Source organism: Pangasianodon hypophthalmus, chromosome 21 (genome assembly GCF_027358585.1).
Source record: "Pangasianodon hypophthalmus isolate fPanHyp1 chromosome 21, fPanHyp1.pri, whole genome shotgun sequence".
Lineage (NCBI taxonomy): Eukaryota > Metazoa > Chordata > Actinopteri > Siluriformes > Pangasiidae > Pangasianodon > Pangasianodon hypophthalmus.
In genome coordinates, this window is record NC_069730.1 from 10,026,159 (window position 1) to 10,042,101 (window position 15,943).

General features: G+C 39.0%; 1 protein-coding gene across 2 annotated transcripts in view; it reads left to right on the forward strand.

Moving 5' to 3' along the window:
* Positions 1–468: 468 nt before the first annotated feature.
* The window catches only part of fndc7a (fibronectin type III domain containing 7a), a 32,505-nt gene continuing 17,030 nt past the window's right edge, over positions 469–15,943 (forward strand). Inside the window, exons 1-6 of one of the 2 annotated variants that reach the window (XM_034297745.2) lie at positions 469–1,452; positions 6,460–6,478; positions 6,616–6,873; positions 7,146–7,298; positions 9,701–9,958; positions 12,255–12,509. In XM_034297745.2, the coding sequence (XP_034153636.1) occupies positions 1,393–1,452; positions 6,460–6,478; positions 6,616–6,873; positions 7,146–7,298; positions 9,701–9,958; positions 12,255–12,509 (1,003 nt within the window). In that variant the 5' untranslated portion in view covers positions 469–1,392. Of the gene's footprint in view, positions 1,453–6,459; positions 6,479–6,615; positions 6,874–7,145; positions 7,404–9,700; positions 9,959–12,254; positions 12,510–15,943 lie in introns of both variants that reach the window. The other variant, XM_034297744.2, reaches the window with a different exon arrangement.

Consider the following 15,943-nt stretch of genomic DNA (forward strand, 5'->3'; position numbering starts at 1 on the left):
AACAAAGATTTATCTGAGCAGTTAACAGGGATTAAGGCAGTGACTGCTATTGAACAGTGTCTGTCTGGCAGACCTTCTAATCACTAGTACTAGTAACATTAATCATTGAGCTATTATCGCTACTTTTTAATAGCAGCATTAATATTTTATTGAGTAAAGTATTTCTTGCAATTCTTGAAAATACAACAGTTTTAGCACAATCTGACAAATTAGACTAAAAAGGCACTTACACTGTTTGTGGAAAAAAACAGTGTTTTTTTTAAAAAAAAAAAAAAAACTTTACTGCACCCCCGCTCAAAATACTACTCATTGCATGTTATTCTTTTTATATCATTGTTCATTTTACAAAAGGGTGCCTATATTTAACCAAGAGAAAACAAAGCCTGTGGCATTCTGTAACATCTCAATGAATCATTCTCATTCACTGCTCCAGCCATTTTGAAGCTGAGAAAAGAGGGAAAATCGATCAGAGCCATTGCATAAGCATTGGGCGTAGCCAACACAACAATTTGGAATATCTTGAAAAAGAGAAAAGAAAAGAAACCAGTAAAAACACCCAGACATCGAACAAGTTGGTCATGAAAAACAAGAGTGTCTCGAATGGGCTCACTAATCATTAATATGTTGACTTGACAAAGCCAACGTACTGTTCTGCTGAAAATGTCACTATTGTTATCTCACATACTTTAATATTATTATTATTATTATTATTATTATTATTATTATTATTATTATTATTATATTGCCTTGACAAAGCCAACATACTGTTCTACTTGAAAAAGAGAAAAGCAAAGAAACCACTAGAAACAACCAGACATCGAACAGGCTGGTCATGGAAAACAACAGCAGTTGATGACAGAAGCATTGTGAGAAATACCCAAAAACAGCAGTCATTGACATCGCCAACAAAGGTATCACAAAATCACAAAAAAATTCGCCTTGCCTTTCCAATACTTTCAGAGGGGACTGTAAATGGTCATTTAGTGAATCGCTGTTTGTGGGAACATATGCAGCGTCTCAGCAAGCCAGTAGATTTTCATTTTAAACCATCTGCCTCCTGGACTGAACCTTGGCTAGTCAAGAAGTTACTATACTAAAACAACATGTAGAAAGGTGATTTACACCTGTTTTACATAATGTCTAGTGTACTAGTATTTAATGCGACTTGGAACGTATGCCCCATGCACCTCCACCTGTGCGTAGGCTGTATGAATTGAGCTCAGTGTACATTTCCCCGAGTGTCAGAGGGAAGCAGGACACAATGTCGATAGAACCTGCACAGTAAGGAGGAGCTAAAGACATTATAGTGTGTACCCTCACAACTAGTAGGACAAACACCAGTAAGCGTCAACGTGCCCCAAGACAGCGAGCAGATTGCTTAGAATCGAAGATATGGGATCGGAAGATTTGCGTTTATTAACAATAATCTTAATGATCATGTGCACATCGAAGGTAAGAGAGCACTTCATATAATTTACCAGAAAATGCGCATTTAGGTATCAACGCGGTAATATTAAAGGCGATGTGTTGATTTTGTAATAGATGTTCATAAACAAAATCGAGACGCATTCTTTTGCGGCGTGCTGTCATTGTGCATTAACCCATTCCGGTTGTAGGTTCTGCGCTGGAACGCACCTGCGCTTTGATGCTCAAAATTGCTTAGCAATTGATGGTGCATAATACCCTACCATGTGAAAGAGTAACTGTGTGCCTAATACTATGTCATAATAGCTATTAACTTCACAATAACATGTACAGCGTTAACACTTTACCATATGAAAATAAATAAATAAATAAATAAAACAAGCGAAATCAATCAATCAATCAATCAATCACCCCTCACTTAGTCCAGCTAAAAAGAGTTTGAGTCTTACATTAGCACCTAGTGTAGATTTATCAAAAAGTTAGTATTTTGTTGTGTTATTTGTAGGGGAGAGCACGGCATGTCACACTTTTCACCGTATTACTGGGCATGATACACTGCAATAGAAATACATGCCATACCAAATTAAAGTCTCATGCACATACACTATATGGCCAAAGTTTGAGGAAGGCCCACATATGGGTGTGATGATGAGGTGTCCACAAACCTTTGGCCATATCGTGTCTTTTATAATTATTATATATTGTTATATATTATATTGTATTTCAGTACGGAGTTAAAGACAGTTGAGTAGAGGGTGTGCACTTGTGACAATTTGCCCCATCTGTCTAAAGTTTTCACACTGTATTTGTCAACACATAAGAGTGCGTATCATTGTAAATATTTATATATTTTAAAATCAAATAACCAGCGGGGCCAGATCAGGAGCCTCATTTATAAAACTTTGCGTGGATTCCAGAGTGAAAGTGTGTATGCACACACACACACACACACACACAAAAACAAGGAAATGGAGTGCTCACAAAAATATTCAGATTTATAAAAAAAAAACCTTGCATATGCACACCTGCATGCCATTTCACATAAATCGTTTTGAAAATGTGCACAGTTGAATGAGCCTCTTCTTCAGCCCAGTTATCGCCCAGAAATATCTATAAATGGCCAATGCAAATTACCTTATACATATTTAAATATGGGATGTCCTATTCATTGTGGAGTAATATAACAGCGACAACGGTGGAAAGAAAAGCGAAAAAGAGGAATCTGGGGAATTGCAAAGTGGAAGTTGTGTCAGAGAGCAAGATAAATTAACACAATTAGTGCTACTGAAAACCTGACAAATTAACTAAAAGAAATTAAAGGTATTATGTCCAAAATACCAATGACATTATAAGAGCTTGTTAAATTATACCTTTCCACAGGTCTTAGCTATTCACAATCGATGCATGACATCCTTCTAGAGTCTCACAGCGTTAGGATTATACTTGTCTAGTTTGTAGAGATGTGATTAAGTTAATTGTGTTGTTGGTTAGGGCAGATGTGGAGGGGGGAGCCATGTTGTGCAGCACAACACATCCGTCAGACTTTTTTCTGGTTGGTATAGCAGTCTCCCACATGTTGCATCCAGACAATGCCATCACCCTTTAAGCAGACAAATGTTAGAGAGTGTGCATCATTGCAGCATCATTCCTTTGCGCTATGTGGGTTAGGGAATGAAAATTGTCATGTTATGTTTAATGTTCTCCTTTTTTGTCACTAGGTGGCTCTCTTTGGTTCTGGTATGATTATTCAATTTTCAAGGAAAAACTTTATTTGTTGGTCTATTAGGGTCATGTACCATTCATTTTGAGTGTATTTAGTTTTTTTTATTTATTTTATATTTAATTTTATTACTTTAATTTTGCTTTTTTTGAAGTTTCTTGAGCAGCTCCATGTGCTCAGTGCATATGTAAGAGATCAGTTGTGTCTTCTGTAATAATTTTGTTATAACTGGAAGATTTTAAGTTGGATTCATTGGCTACTGTATATCAAGTAAGCATATTTTACTTTCTTTTCAGTTTCACACACACACACACACACACACACACACACATATATATATATATATATATATATGTGTGTGTGTGTGTGTGTGTGTGTGGAGATTAAGAGAAATTACATGATTGCACTCAATAAACTCTAGTAAAAGATGTCTTTACTTCTTTGCCTGAGTGATCAATCAAGCCTCTTGAAACTAAATGCGTAAAACTTGAACTAAAACGTGTTTAGCTATCTTTCTATGCGCACTCAAAGACATTTGTTTTGGATTTGTTTTTGACTATGACAGCACATTCATTCTGACTAGATGCCCTTAAAGCAACATGAGTGCAGTCATTTGCTCTGATTACATCTGGGAAACTGGACATTGTTGCAAATTGTGCTGTGATGTTGGGCTGTTGCTGTTCACTCACCATGTAAGGAAATCTGATGTACCGACTTGTCAATTTGAAAGTAACTGTTTCTCAGGAATCCAAGGGTTTTTAAGACTTGTAAGTGTACAAGCTGCACATTGGTTTCTCTAAACCTGGCCTTTATTTACACAGCTCTGTCAAGCATTTAGCATAAAGTGCCTAAAACCCACTTACTGACAAAAATGCAGCATTAGTGGTGATGCCTCTGGGAGGGGCTGTATAGAGACGGGAGAGAGAAACAGCCTTTGTGTTCTTGGAGCCAGTCTGTAGGAGATGATGAAAATTTTGAGAAGATGGGGGCCCAGTCAAGCCAGTGGTGCTATTCCTTCAGGGTTAGTTTCACTGCCAGGTGTTCTCTGGTGCCAAAGTCATAGTTGCTTTCAGCTGGGAAAGCTTCTTTGAAAAGAAGGTGATGGGGTGGAGTTTGGGATTCTCTCCACATCTCTGTGATAGGGCAGCCTCCACCCCTGTTTCAGAGGTATCCACTTCCACTATGAAGGGCTTGGAGGGGTCAGGGTCAGGGTGTTTAAGTATTCATCAAGTGTTCATTTCCAACTGTCCTATTTTCCCTATGTAAAGAAGGCAGGTATAAGTTGAGCAAAACTAAACTAATGAGCAGTAACCAATTCATCCTGGTCAGGGTTGCAGTATACCCGCAGCCTATCCTGGGAACACAGGGCATGTGAAGGGAATATAGTCTATCACGGGGCAGCATACACACACACACACACACACCCCTAGGGCATTTTATGTGTAGACAATCCACTTACTGACATTTTGGGAGGTGAGAGGAAACCCACATGGACACATGAGAGGAAACCCACATGGAGTGAAACTCTGCACATCTCAGGCTTAAACCAGAGACACTGGAATTGTGAGGCCACAATGCTACCCACTGCACCACTGTGCCGACCTTTTAATTAATGCAGTTGTTAATTTAATTAATTTCACACAAACCTGTTTTTACACAATATTAACCATACAGTAGTACGTGTTATTGTACATTTGTGTGTGTGTGTGTGTGTGTAGTAAGCAAGTTAGAGAAATTTTTTGTAGGTTAGACCCACATCTCCACTGGAGGTGAATAATGTCACAGGGAGTTTAAGTATCTCAGTAGCTAGTAACAGCAGCTAATGCCATATTTAGATTCCTTATATTTATTGGTTTAGCAGGCTGGAGGTCTTGTGCAGAGAGTTGCCCATCAAGTGTGCTCATTAAAATATTAGGCCATATTCTGATAGTTCTCAGCTTAGTCTGATCAGTGAGTTCAGCTGTTTTCTGAGCACCAGAACATTTAACATGACAATAAGACATTACAGTAAACACAGGGTCCAAATCTGCAACTAGAATGAATTTAGGAAAAAAGTGTCAATGCAGTAATGCTTGTAAAAAAAAAAAAAAAAAACCTGAGATAAAAGACATTTAAAGTGACAGTACAGTACTGTAATGGGTCAGTACAATCAAAGTGTATGTGTGCTGTAAACAGTACATTAGTGCAGTAAATGAAATAAGTGACATGTAAATCATTACTGAATTAAAGTGTCTGTGCAGTAGGGTGAACTTGGATCCAAGGGTAATGTGGATAGATAGGGGCAGCACAGTGTTCAGGAGTCTGACAGTCTGGGGGCAGACAATGTTACCATTGCCAGAGGGGCAAATAGATTGTGGGAGAGGTGGGAGGGATATTCCACAATGGTGGAGGCCTTGTGGATGCTGCATGAGTGGAAAATGTCCTGAACAGTGGGTAGAGGCATGCCGATGATGCGTTCAGCTGTCTGCACTATCCTCTGTAGGGTCTCTCTAGGAGATGTTGCAATTCCCAAACCAAACAGTGATGCAGCTGGTCAGGACACTCTCTATGATTCCGCTGTAGATTGTGGTGTGGATGGAGGGATGTTCACCTTCTTCAGGAGCCAGAGGAAGTGCAGATGCTGCTGGGCTTTCTTGGCCAGTCTTCTGTGATGTGAATGCCAAGGAACTTGGTGCTCATCACTCTCTCCACTGTGGAGCCGTTTATGCACAGAGGGGACAGATCACTCCAGGACTTCCTGAGGTCAACAATCATCTCTTTTTTTGTCAACATTCAGTGATGATTGTTGTTCTTGCACCAGCCTGTGAGCCTTTCCACCTCCTCTCTGTAAGATGTCTCGTCACCATCACTGATGAGGCTGACTCCTGTGGTGTCTTCAACTATCTGATGATGCGGTTTGAACTGGATCTACAAGTGCAGTCATGGGTTAGCAGCGTGAACATTACTGGGCTGAGCTTGTTAAGATTGTTAATATTTACTTAGAAAGCTATGTGTAACTGATAAAATATAAGCATTAAAAGGTAAAATCTAACATAAAATGGATTCAAGACACCAAACATAAAACTGTAGTCACATTAAACATTAACTCACCGCTGGCATTGTTGAGTGTTGACACTCAATCTGAGGTAAATTTCGAGACGTCTTCCAGCCATAGTGTGCTTACTGGGTAGTCAATTTTTGAGTTAGTGCCTCTGGTGCTGGAGGTATGAACAGTGTGACAACTTACCCCACTCTCCCCTATTTTGTTTCTTTGTGTTATTAACCTTATTTCGTGATACAGATTTTTCATTGTTGTGATTTCTTGTGCTTTTCAGATGTGTGCGGGGCAAAACGGTAAGTAAATGTTATGGATGCTGCGTTTTACATTAGACGCACATTAAACATTCTGCCCCTGATCTCTTCTCTTCTTTTACTATTTTTAAATAGTATTTGTCTATAAAGCACGCTTGACCTGTTTTCTTTTTCCTCAGACATAACTGTGTCCGTTTTCACCGTCACGTCTAAAAGTATGACGGTTCTCTGGAGCGGACAGTCTGACGCGAGCTCCTTCAATGTGACCGCCACACCGAAAAACTCGCGTGAGCAGCCCGTGTTCACGCAGTTCAGCAGCAGCACGGTAATGGGCTCCGTGAACTCACTCTCCCCGAACACGGTGTACACGATGCGTGTGGAGTCTATGAACAGCTCCGTGAACGTACTCAGCAGCGCCGAGACCGAGGAGACAACGGGTGACTTCAAATGCACTTTTAAACTTAACGTACTGTTTGGGTCCAAATGACTGATTTACTTTTTTCCACGAAATAAATTTGCATTACAGTTTTCACGTACAGATTTCATTTTCCAGGACAATTTTAGTTACCATGTCTTCTTGGGCTTGATGTCTACATTTGGTTTTAGAGCTAAGTTGTTTATCCTTGCTTCATGGTAGCGCAGAGGTGCCCATTACTTAATCTTTTCACAAATGTCACTGATGTGTCTTTGTATCTTTGAATTCTGTCAGCACCCGAGGTTCCTTCCATTGTGCAGGCCTACTCCAAACACAGCGACAGCATCACAGTGGAATTTCGCGAGGTGTCAGGTGCCACGGCATACATCCTGCGGGCAGAGAACAATGACGGATTCTTTTCAGAGAGTGTGGTGTATAGCTCGCCAGGTACCATACTCAACCTGAGGGCCTACACCAATTATACACTTAGTGTCATGTCAAGGAACAGTGGTGGCCGTAGCCAGCCCTCATGCCCAGTCTATGCCAGGACAGGTAGGCTAATCACGCGTTTAGTTTCACAATGTTGGTTTCCTTTCCCACAGGGGTCATTGAATGATATCTTGTATTTCTGAATGTTGCACTTTTTGTGTACATTCATAACAGATACTGGTTTATTCTTGTATCTGGTAATACTGGCAATTACTGTATAAGTGTTGTGTAAGTTGTCTACTGTTAAAAATGAAAGGTAAAACAGCACATTAGTGTTACAGTGAAGACATGGAACTTATGGTTTACTTCAAATGAAACTTTTGGAATCAAGTTCCAAAAGTTCAAGTACCACATTTGTCTCCAGTAATATTTCATACATGTTTCATGTATGTGTGTTATAATAAAAAAAAGTGTACTTCTAAAGGAAACCAGCTGGAAAAAACAGTTTACAGAAATCAAGAACACCTGATACAGCTTTGTTACAAACTGAAAGAGAAAGAGATAATGATCACTGAAACTAACACTTCCTACATGGCGTCACACAGATTATTAAAAAATACCTCTACATAAAGACATTCGCCAAGAGGTCACTGATAAAACATTTTCCCATGTTTTCCTGTACTAAATGGAAAGAATACAACAAGCAGGCCACTGAAATGACATTTTAGACTCAGGGGTATAGAAATGGGTATAGAAATGTATCATTCTTGTCTTTCTTTGTGGCTTTGAATAAAAGGCAAAACACTGGAGAGAGGAGGTAACCCAGTTCTCAAACAATATGTCTGAGTAAGATGAGGAGGTGCAGTTTTGTTAACAAGTACAAAAGAGAACATAGTATCTCTACTTATGTATGATAAACTTAATATATACAGTGCTGCTTGAAAGTCTGTGAAACCATTGTGCAATTATTAAGATTTTTTTTTGTTTTACTATGAAATCTTAATTTCAAAGAACCAGTCTTTTTATTTGATGTAATAGGTTTGTATTTACCATATTTAATCCGTATTTAATCCATATGTTGGTTTAAAGGAAATCATTCGTATATTAGAAAAACAAAGCAAAAAATGATTTAGTGCTTGTTACAAAAATATGTTATCCCCAAGGTGCACTGGTTAAATCAAGTGGGTAAGTAGATTGGGGTGAATAAGTAACTGGGAACCTAATTGACCAGTCAAAGGAGCGATCATAGGAAAGAGTTTGGGCAGGACTCTGACAAACAGAGATAAGAAATCTGGTCACGAAAGGACATCCTGGTCATCTCACAGGATATCAGGAAGAGAGCGGAGAAAGCACATAAGTCTGGAAAGGCTATAAAACCATCTCAGAAAGGTTTGAGCTCCACGGTGAGGCAAATAATTCGCAAATGGAGAGCAATAAATATTATAGCAACCTGGCCTAGAAGTGGGAGCCTTTCCAAAATATCCCCAAGGGCTACAAGAAAAATAATAAATCAGGTAAAAGCCAACCCACACAACAACTAGAGATTTGCAGACCTTCCTTGCTGTATCTGTGCATGCTTCAACGATTAGAAGAAAACTGAATTGAAATGGCATTTGTAGGAAGATTGCCAGGAAGAAGCCTCTGCTGTCAAAAAACGAATTAATTCTGCCAGTGAACACCTGGACAAACCTGATCGTTTCTAGAAAGGCATCTTCTGGACAGACAAGTCCAAAATTGAACTTTTTGGTCATAATCAAAATCATGGTGCCTACCACAAAAAGAACAATATCAAACATGTCAAACATGGTGGTGGGAATGTCAAGATTTAGGGCTGCTTTTCCACCTCTGGACCAGGATTCATCATTAAAGGAACTATGAATTCTGAGACATGTCAGGAGATTCTTGAATCATCATACCATCTGTTAAGAAGCTAAAACTTCCAACATGACAACAGCCCAAAGCACTGAAGCAACTGAAGCAACAACGGATGGCTTGGGAGAAAGAAGATTTGTGTTTTTGATTGGCCAAGTCAAAGTCCTTAGCTAAATCCAACTGAGATGCTGTAGTAGGACCTGAAGCAGGCAGTTCATGCCAGACCACAAACTTCACTCAATGAGCTGAATTCTCTTGGGAGGAGTGGGCAAAAATCCCTCAAGATAGATGTCAGAGACTGATTAGTGGGTATAGGCGATGTTTACTCCAGGTTATTGTTGCCACAAGTTCCACGAGCCACAAGTTCCACAAGCAATTGACTGAAGGGTCATGAGTGTGATGATCAGGTGTCCACAAACTTTTGCCCATATAGTGTCCATATATATGAGAAGGTTTAGATGTAATTCAGCTGTAATTTTGAGCTGTGAAAACTTCTGTTCTTCTGATTCTCTCTATGTATTTCTCTCTCTCTCTCTCTTGCTTTTTAGTGGTTGTAGCCCCAGCACTGCGCTCTGTGTCACCCACTGAGGACAGTATTGTGGTGAGCTGGGATCCCGTGGAACATGCAGTTCAGTATACACTGTGTGTCATCATGGAGGAATCAGATGCCCTGTTCAAGGTCAATACCTCCCAGACCAACATGACATTCAGCAGTCTAGATCCAGGGGTCACTTACTGCATCAAAGCCACAGCCTGGGACCCCAATAGCATCCCTGGAGATGACATTACCATCTATCAGATCACCCGTAAGTACCTGGTACACAACGATACATTCATATAAATTTGATCAAGTCAGTTTTTAATTGTCATCTGATCTATATATGCAGTGGACTAGCACCATGGCCAGGGTGTGTTTCCACCTTGTGCCCAGTATTCCTAGGATATTACTGCTACATACTGTGCATGGTGCAATTCTCTAATTTGCCTTAAGCTCCATGGAGCAGAACTGTACCTTCATGGGAGACCCAGTCTGCATCATCAGCCCTATAGGGTGCAGTGAGAACCACACATCCACAGGACCTGCTCATCTGTACACCCTACACGCAAATATATTGACTATGTAAACACACCAACATACACCTGTACATGGTAAATACAAACAGATTAATATTCCAGTATACATTAAATGTAGTCTCAATGCACTAATGAATCCATCAAGTTGAAGTAAATGCTTGGCCTCGAAAAGGATTTGAGGGTTTCTGTCTAGATCTTCACTATGTGTTGCTTTCATTTAAACTCAATCTTAACTTGGATTTAATAGAATAGAATAGAAATAGAAATTTCATTAATTGGACAGGGAGACTTTGCTAAATCCTTCATGTTCTGCAGATGCAAAATAGACTGTTATATAAGCAATGTGTATATTTTTATTGTTAAATGTAAAATTGGCCATCAACATTGTTTATATAACACCATTTTTTTATATAACTATGGTTTTAAAATTATATAAAAATTCTGTGACATTTGAGGCACTGCACATGTAAGTGCAAACTGCTTTGTTATAAGATAAGATAAGATAAGATAAACTTTATTAATCCCCGAAGGGAAATTCAGGAAAGGGGATGGGACATGCCAAGCTGGGACTATTCGCAGGGCATGGGTGCTTGGTAAGGCGTGGCACTTGCCCATTTCAGGAGAGACCACTTTGCGCTGCCTTAATCAAACACATATATCAAATATATGCCAAAAAGTGGAGATAGTGGAGGGAAAAGTTTCAAAATTAAATACAAATATTGATTAACACTAAACACTGGTTAACATCTCTGTTTTTTCTTTTAAAGAAAAATCATATAAATGTTTAATGCCATTTCTATAGTTTATTGATAATAGACATCTTTTGTGATGTCACATAACAACATGAACGAAAAGGGGCATAAAAGGGGGACCTATATTAAGAAATAAATCAACATATCTCTAAGTTTCTTGCTTGCCCAAGGGATAAAGAAAAGATAGACAGTGATGACATGTAGTGTACATATACAGTCCCATCCAAAGGTATGGATATATGGATGTATGGATAATAAGGTAACAGTTTGGTGATGTCATTGGGTATTTACATTACTTTTAATTTACTTTAAGACTATTGGTTCCTGTACTTTTGCCCACCTAAAAATTGGGTGGTCTGCCACCAAAGGTGCCATGTTCTAAGTTGTTTAACGCATGTAAATGTAAATATCTGGAAATGAAATTTTATTATTTATTTTGATCTAAAATCCAAATGTCTTCAGTGTACAGCAAAAACAAAAGAATTGGCATTGCCGTTCCCATACTTTCGGAGGGGACTGTATATTTCCTACTGCATTTGATGATATCTTGTTGTTTCTTCTTAGAATATTCACACAGCAATAGTTGATGAGCAGTTAATTCACTTTTTTTTAATCTTGGAAAACGTTTTGCTGGAATTATATCTAATTACCATAAACATCAACAATAGTCAGAGAATAAAAATGGCTGAATGTATGTAATAGCAAACAGAACTCACCAAGTCTGTTGGTTTACAGTGGTTTCCAAAATGCAGTCCTTTTCTCATTTTTTTTCTGCAAATTTTTCTCACCCTAACACACTTGATTTTATTGATCAAATAATTGATCAATTGATCAATTACCCTCATTTTTGTTTTTGTTTACTACAATTGGATGTTGCTTTGGTTCTGCAGTAAAATTTATTTTTAAAATGTCCAATATAGCTTATCTTCACACATTATTTATGGGAATAAACTCACAAAACCTCTTCTCATGCTTGTGGATCCTCCTGATGGCAGGTATGTTTACAGGTGTAAATTCAAATAAAAGATGAGAGCTATGTGACAGAATAAAATCGAATTTTCTTCTAGTTTTGCACTCAGATCGAAAACACCTGTACATTATCTATGTAATGTAAATGTATAAAAAATATTTTAAAATGTTTATTAATGAGCTATTTGTTTTTCACTTTAAGGAAAAAAAAATATTGTTCATTCTGACTCCATACAAAACAAAAGCGCTAATTCTCAAGCTCTATATTAGTTCACTCAGGTGACTAATGCATGCTTCATTTGTCCAGGTCCCCCTGTTCCTGCAGGTGTGCAGGTTTCACTGACCCTGGAGAGAATCATGGGACTAGCTGTATATTGGGAGGCTGTGCGTGGTGCAAGTCTCTACTTTGCCCTGAGCTCTATGGGGCAGAACTGTACCTCCATGGGAGACCCGTTCTGCATCATCAGCCCTATAGGATGCAGTGAGAACCACACACTCACCGTCATGGCTGAGAACCAAGCTGGCCCCAGCAGCCCATCCCAGCCAAAGGACCTGCTCACCTGTATGCACTACACACAAATATATTGACTATGTAAACACATCAACCTACACCTGTACATATTCAATACAAACAGATTAATATTCCTGTACATATTAAACATTGTCTCACAGATTCAGATATCTGTATGTGTTAACAAACCTATACATTGGGCTGTAGAACACAAGTCTCATCTTGAGACATTTTCTGTATTGACTTGAAAGTGTCTTGGTCTTGGGCATTGGTCTCACTAAATATGGTCTTAGTCTCAACTGAGAGTTTGTAAAAATAATGTTTATTTTGTTTTTGTTCTTTTTCGCAAGCACAAGATTGACAGGAAGTAATACCCTTCTGCAAAAAATTACATCTTAGCAAGTGGAGATACAGTTTCCTCTGAAGGTATTGGAACAGCAAAACCAAATCTTTTGTTTTGTTACACTGAAGACAGATTCTGGGTTTGAGATCAAAAGAGGAATTTCAGCTTTTTCAAGATTTCCTGATATTTACATCTAGATGTGTTAAACAACTTAGAACATGGCACCTTTTGTTTGAACCCATCCATTTTTCAAGTGATCAGAAACACTGGAACATATAACTGACAGGTGTTTCTTGTTGCCCAGGTGTGCCCTGTTAGACTGATTGTTTAAACATTTAATAGAGCCAAATGTCTGCTCTTCATTTGAGCCCTGGGTTTTGCCTGTGAAGACTGAATTTTTTTGTTTAAAAAGGATACACCAACATGAAGACCAGAGAGCATTGGGCATAGGCAATACAACAATTTGGAATGTCAGCTTAAATAGTTAATGCAAGCAATGGATATGCAACCAAATACAAAGTGTTATTTTCTTTAATTTGCTTTAAGATGATCTGTTCCAATACGTATACTTACCTAAACATTGGACAGTCTAACAACAACGGGCCATATTCTAAGTTGTTTAACACATCTAGATGTATCAGGAAATGAAAGCTAAAATTCTGATATATCATCTCATGCATCTTTTGCTCTCAAACCCAAATGTCTTCAGTGTATAGCCAAAAAAAAAACAAAACTTGCCGTTCCGGTACTTTTGGAGGGGACTGTAAACCAATAAAGACTACAGTAAAATAAGATTACTAAACCTATTTCTAGTCATTTTTTTACAGCTTTTAAAGCTTCATTTTTTCTTATTCCATTGGCATATCATTTTGCTTCTTTCTATAAATAAATGACTTTTTGAAGCTTGAAATTAGTAAAATGTCTAGAAATAGGTTTAACAGTCTTATAGTTGGTTTATTGTAATTTTGTAATCTTGATTTCATTAGGACTAGATCTTGATCTGGCCTCAACCCTCTTAATACTCAGTCTTGACTTGATCTCAGCTAGTCCTGGTTTTGGACTTGTCTTGGATTTAACAGTGGTAGACTTGACTATAGCCCTACCTGTAAATGTTAGGACCCTGACACACTATTACTATACCTTTTATCCCAGGATTACAGCACTTTTTTATATGTGGTCCCTCCCCTTTTTAAGGTACCAAATGTAATTGGACAGCTGGCTGCTCAGTTGTTCCGTGGTCAGGTGTCTGTTATTCCCTCATTATTTCACATATAAGTAAGAAGATAATAGGTCTAATGTTGATTTCAAATATGGCATTTACATTTGGAATATGTTGTATGTTAACTCTCAATATGAAGTCCAAAGAGCTGCCACTGCCAGTGAAGCACGCAACCATTAGGCTGAAATATCTAAACAAATCCACCAGAGAGAGCAAAAATATTAGGTGTGGCCAAATCAACTATTTGCTACCTTCTTAGAAAGAAAGAATGCACTGGTAACACCAAAAGGCCCAGGAGACCACAAAAAAAACAATTATTTAATGACAGAAGAATTCTTTCTCTTGTGAAGCGAAATCCCTTCACAACAGTTGGCAAGATCATGAACACTTTCCAGGAGGTAGGCACATCTATGTCAAAGTCAACAATCAAGAGAAGGCTTCAGTAAGTACGGAGTAAATACAGAGGCTTTACCACAATATATAAACCATTGTCAAGCTTCAAAAACAGGATGACCAGATAAGATTTTGCCAAAAACCTCTAAAAAAACCATACAGTTCTGGAACAACATCCTATGTACAGATGAGACAAAGATCAGCTTGTACCAGAATGATGGGAAGAGTATGGAGAAGATGAGTATGGACAGTGATCTGAAGCATATTTCGAAAGGAACCCAATACTTTTTTAAGGCAAAGTAGTGGAATGTTCTGCAATGGCCCGTCATGAAGTCAGTCACCTGACATGAATCCAACTGAGCACACTTTTCACTTGCTGAAAGCAAAATGCCCCAAAGAACAAGTAGGATGTGAAGACAGCTGCAGTAAAGGCCTGGCTGCACCAGGAATTGTAGGCACTTTTGGCAGTGGACAGGAGTCAGCATGGGCATTCTGACCGGTCTGTGGCAACTGCAAGCAAGCTGCGATGCATTGTTTGTTCTGACACCTTTCTATAATAGCCAGCATTAACTTTTTCAGCAATTTGTGCTACAGTAGCTCTTCTGTGGGATTGGACCAGATGAGCTAGCCTTTGTTCCCCACATGTGTCAATGAGCCTTGGGTGCCCATGACCCTGTCACTGGTTCACTGGTTGTCCTTCCTTGGACCACTTTTGGTAGGTACTAACCACTGCAAACCAGCCACAAGACCTGCCATTTTGGTGATGCTCTGAACCAGTCTGCATCAAAGGCTGGCCTTAAGTATCCTGCCTGGCAGGTGCAGGCAATCCAGGTTATTCAGATGGAATTCTGGGCAACTGAGATCTCCTGAATGGCCTAGAGTGGTCTAGCACAGCCTCTTACAGATTTGGAAGGTTTGTCCTTTCAGTATCTTTTTAGGAGGTGAAATGCATGCTCAATTGGGTTAGTTTTTGTGATTGACTTGGCCAATCTAAAAATCTTTTTTACCCTGATGAAGTCCTTGCAAACTCAAGCCATGACACTACCTCCACCGTGCTTGACCGATGAGCTTGTATATTTTGGATTGTGAGGAGATCCTTTCTTTCTCCACACTCTGGCCTTTCCATCACTTTGTTAGAGGTTAATTTTGGTTCCAGAACTTTTGTGGCTCATCTCTGTAGTTCTTTGCAAATTCCAGTCAGGCCTCCTGATTCGTACTGCTGATGAGTGGTTTGGGCATTGTGGCATGGCCTCTATATTTCTGCTCACAAAGTCTTTTTCAAATGGTGGATTGTGCTTCAGCCCTGCCCTGTGGAGGCTGTTAGTGAATAGTCACTGACTATTGTATTTTGTTGTTTTCTTCACAGCTCTCACAATGTTTCTGTCATCAGCTGCTGTGGTTTTCCTTGGCTGTCTTCAAATGCAGTATTCACAAATGAAACCCAGGGCCCCAACCAAGAGTAGACATGCAGAGCTATTAATTGTTTAAACAATCAATCTAACAGGGCACACCAGGGCAATAAGACCTGTC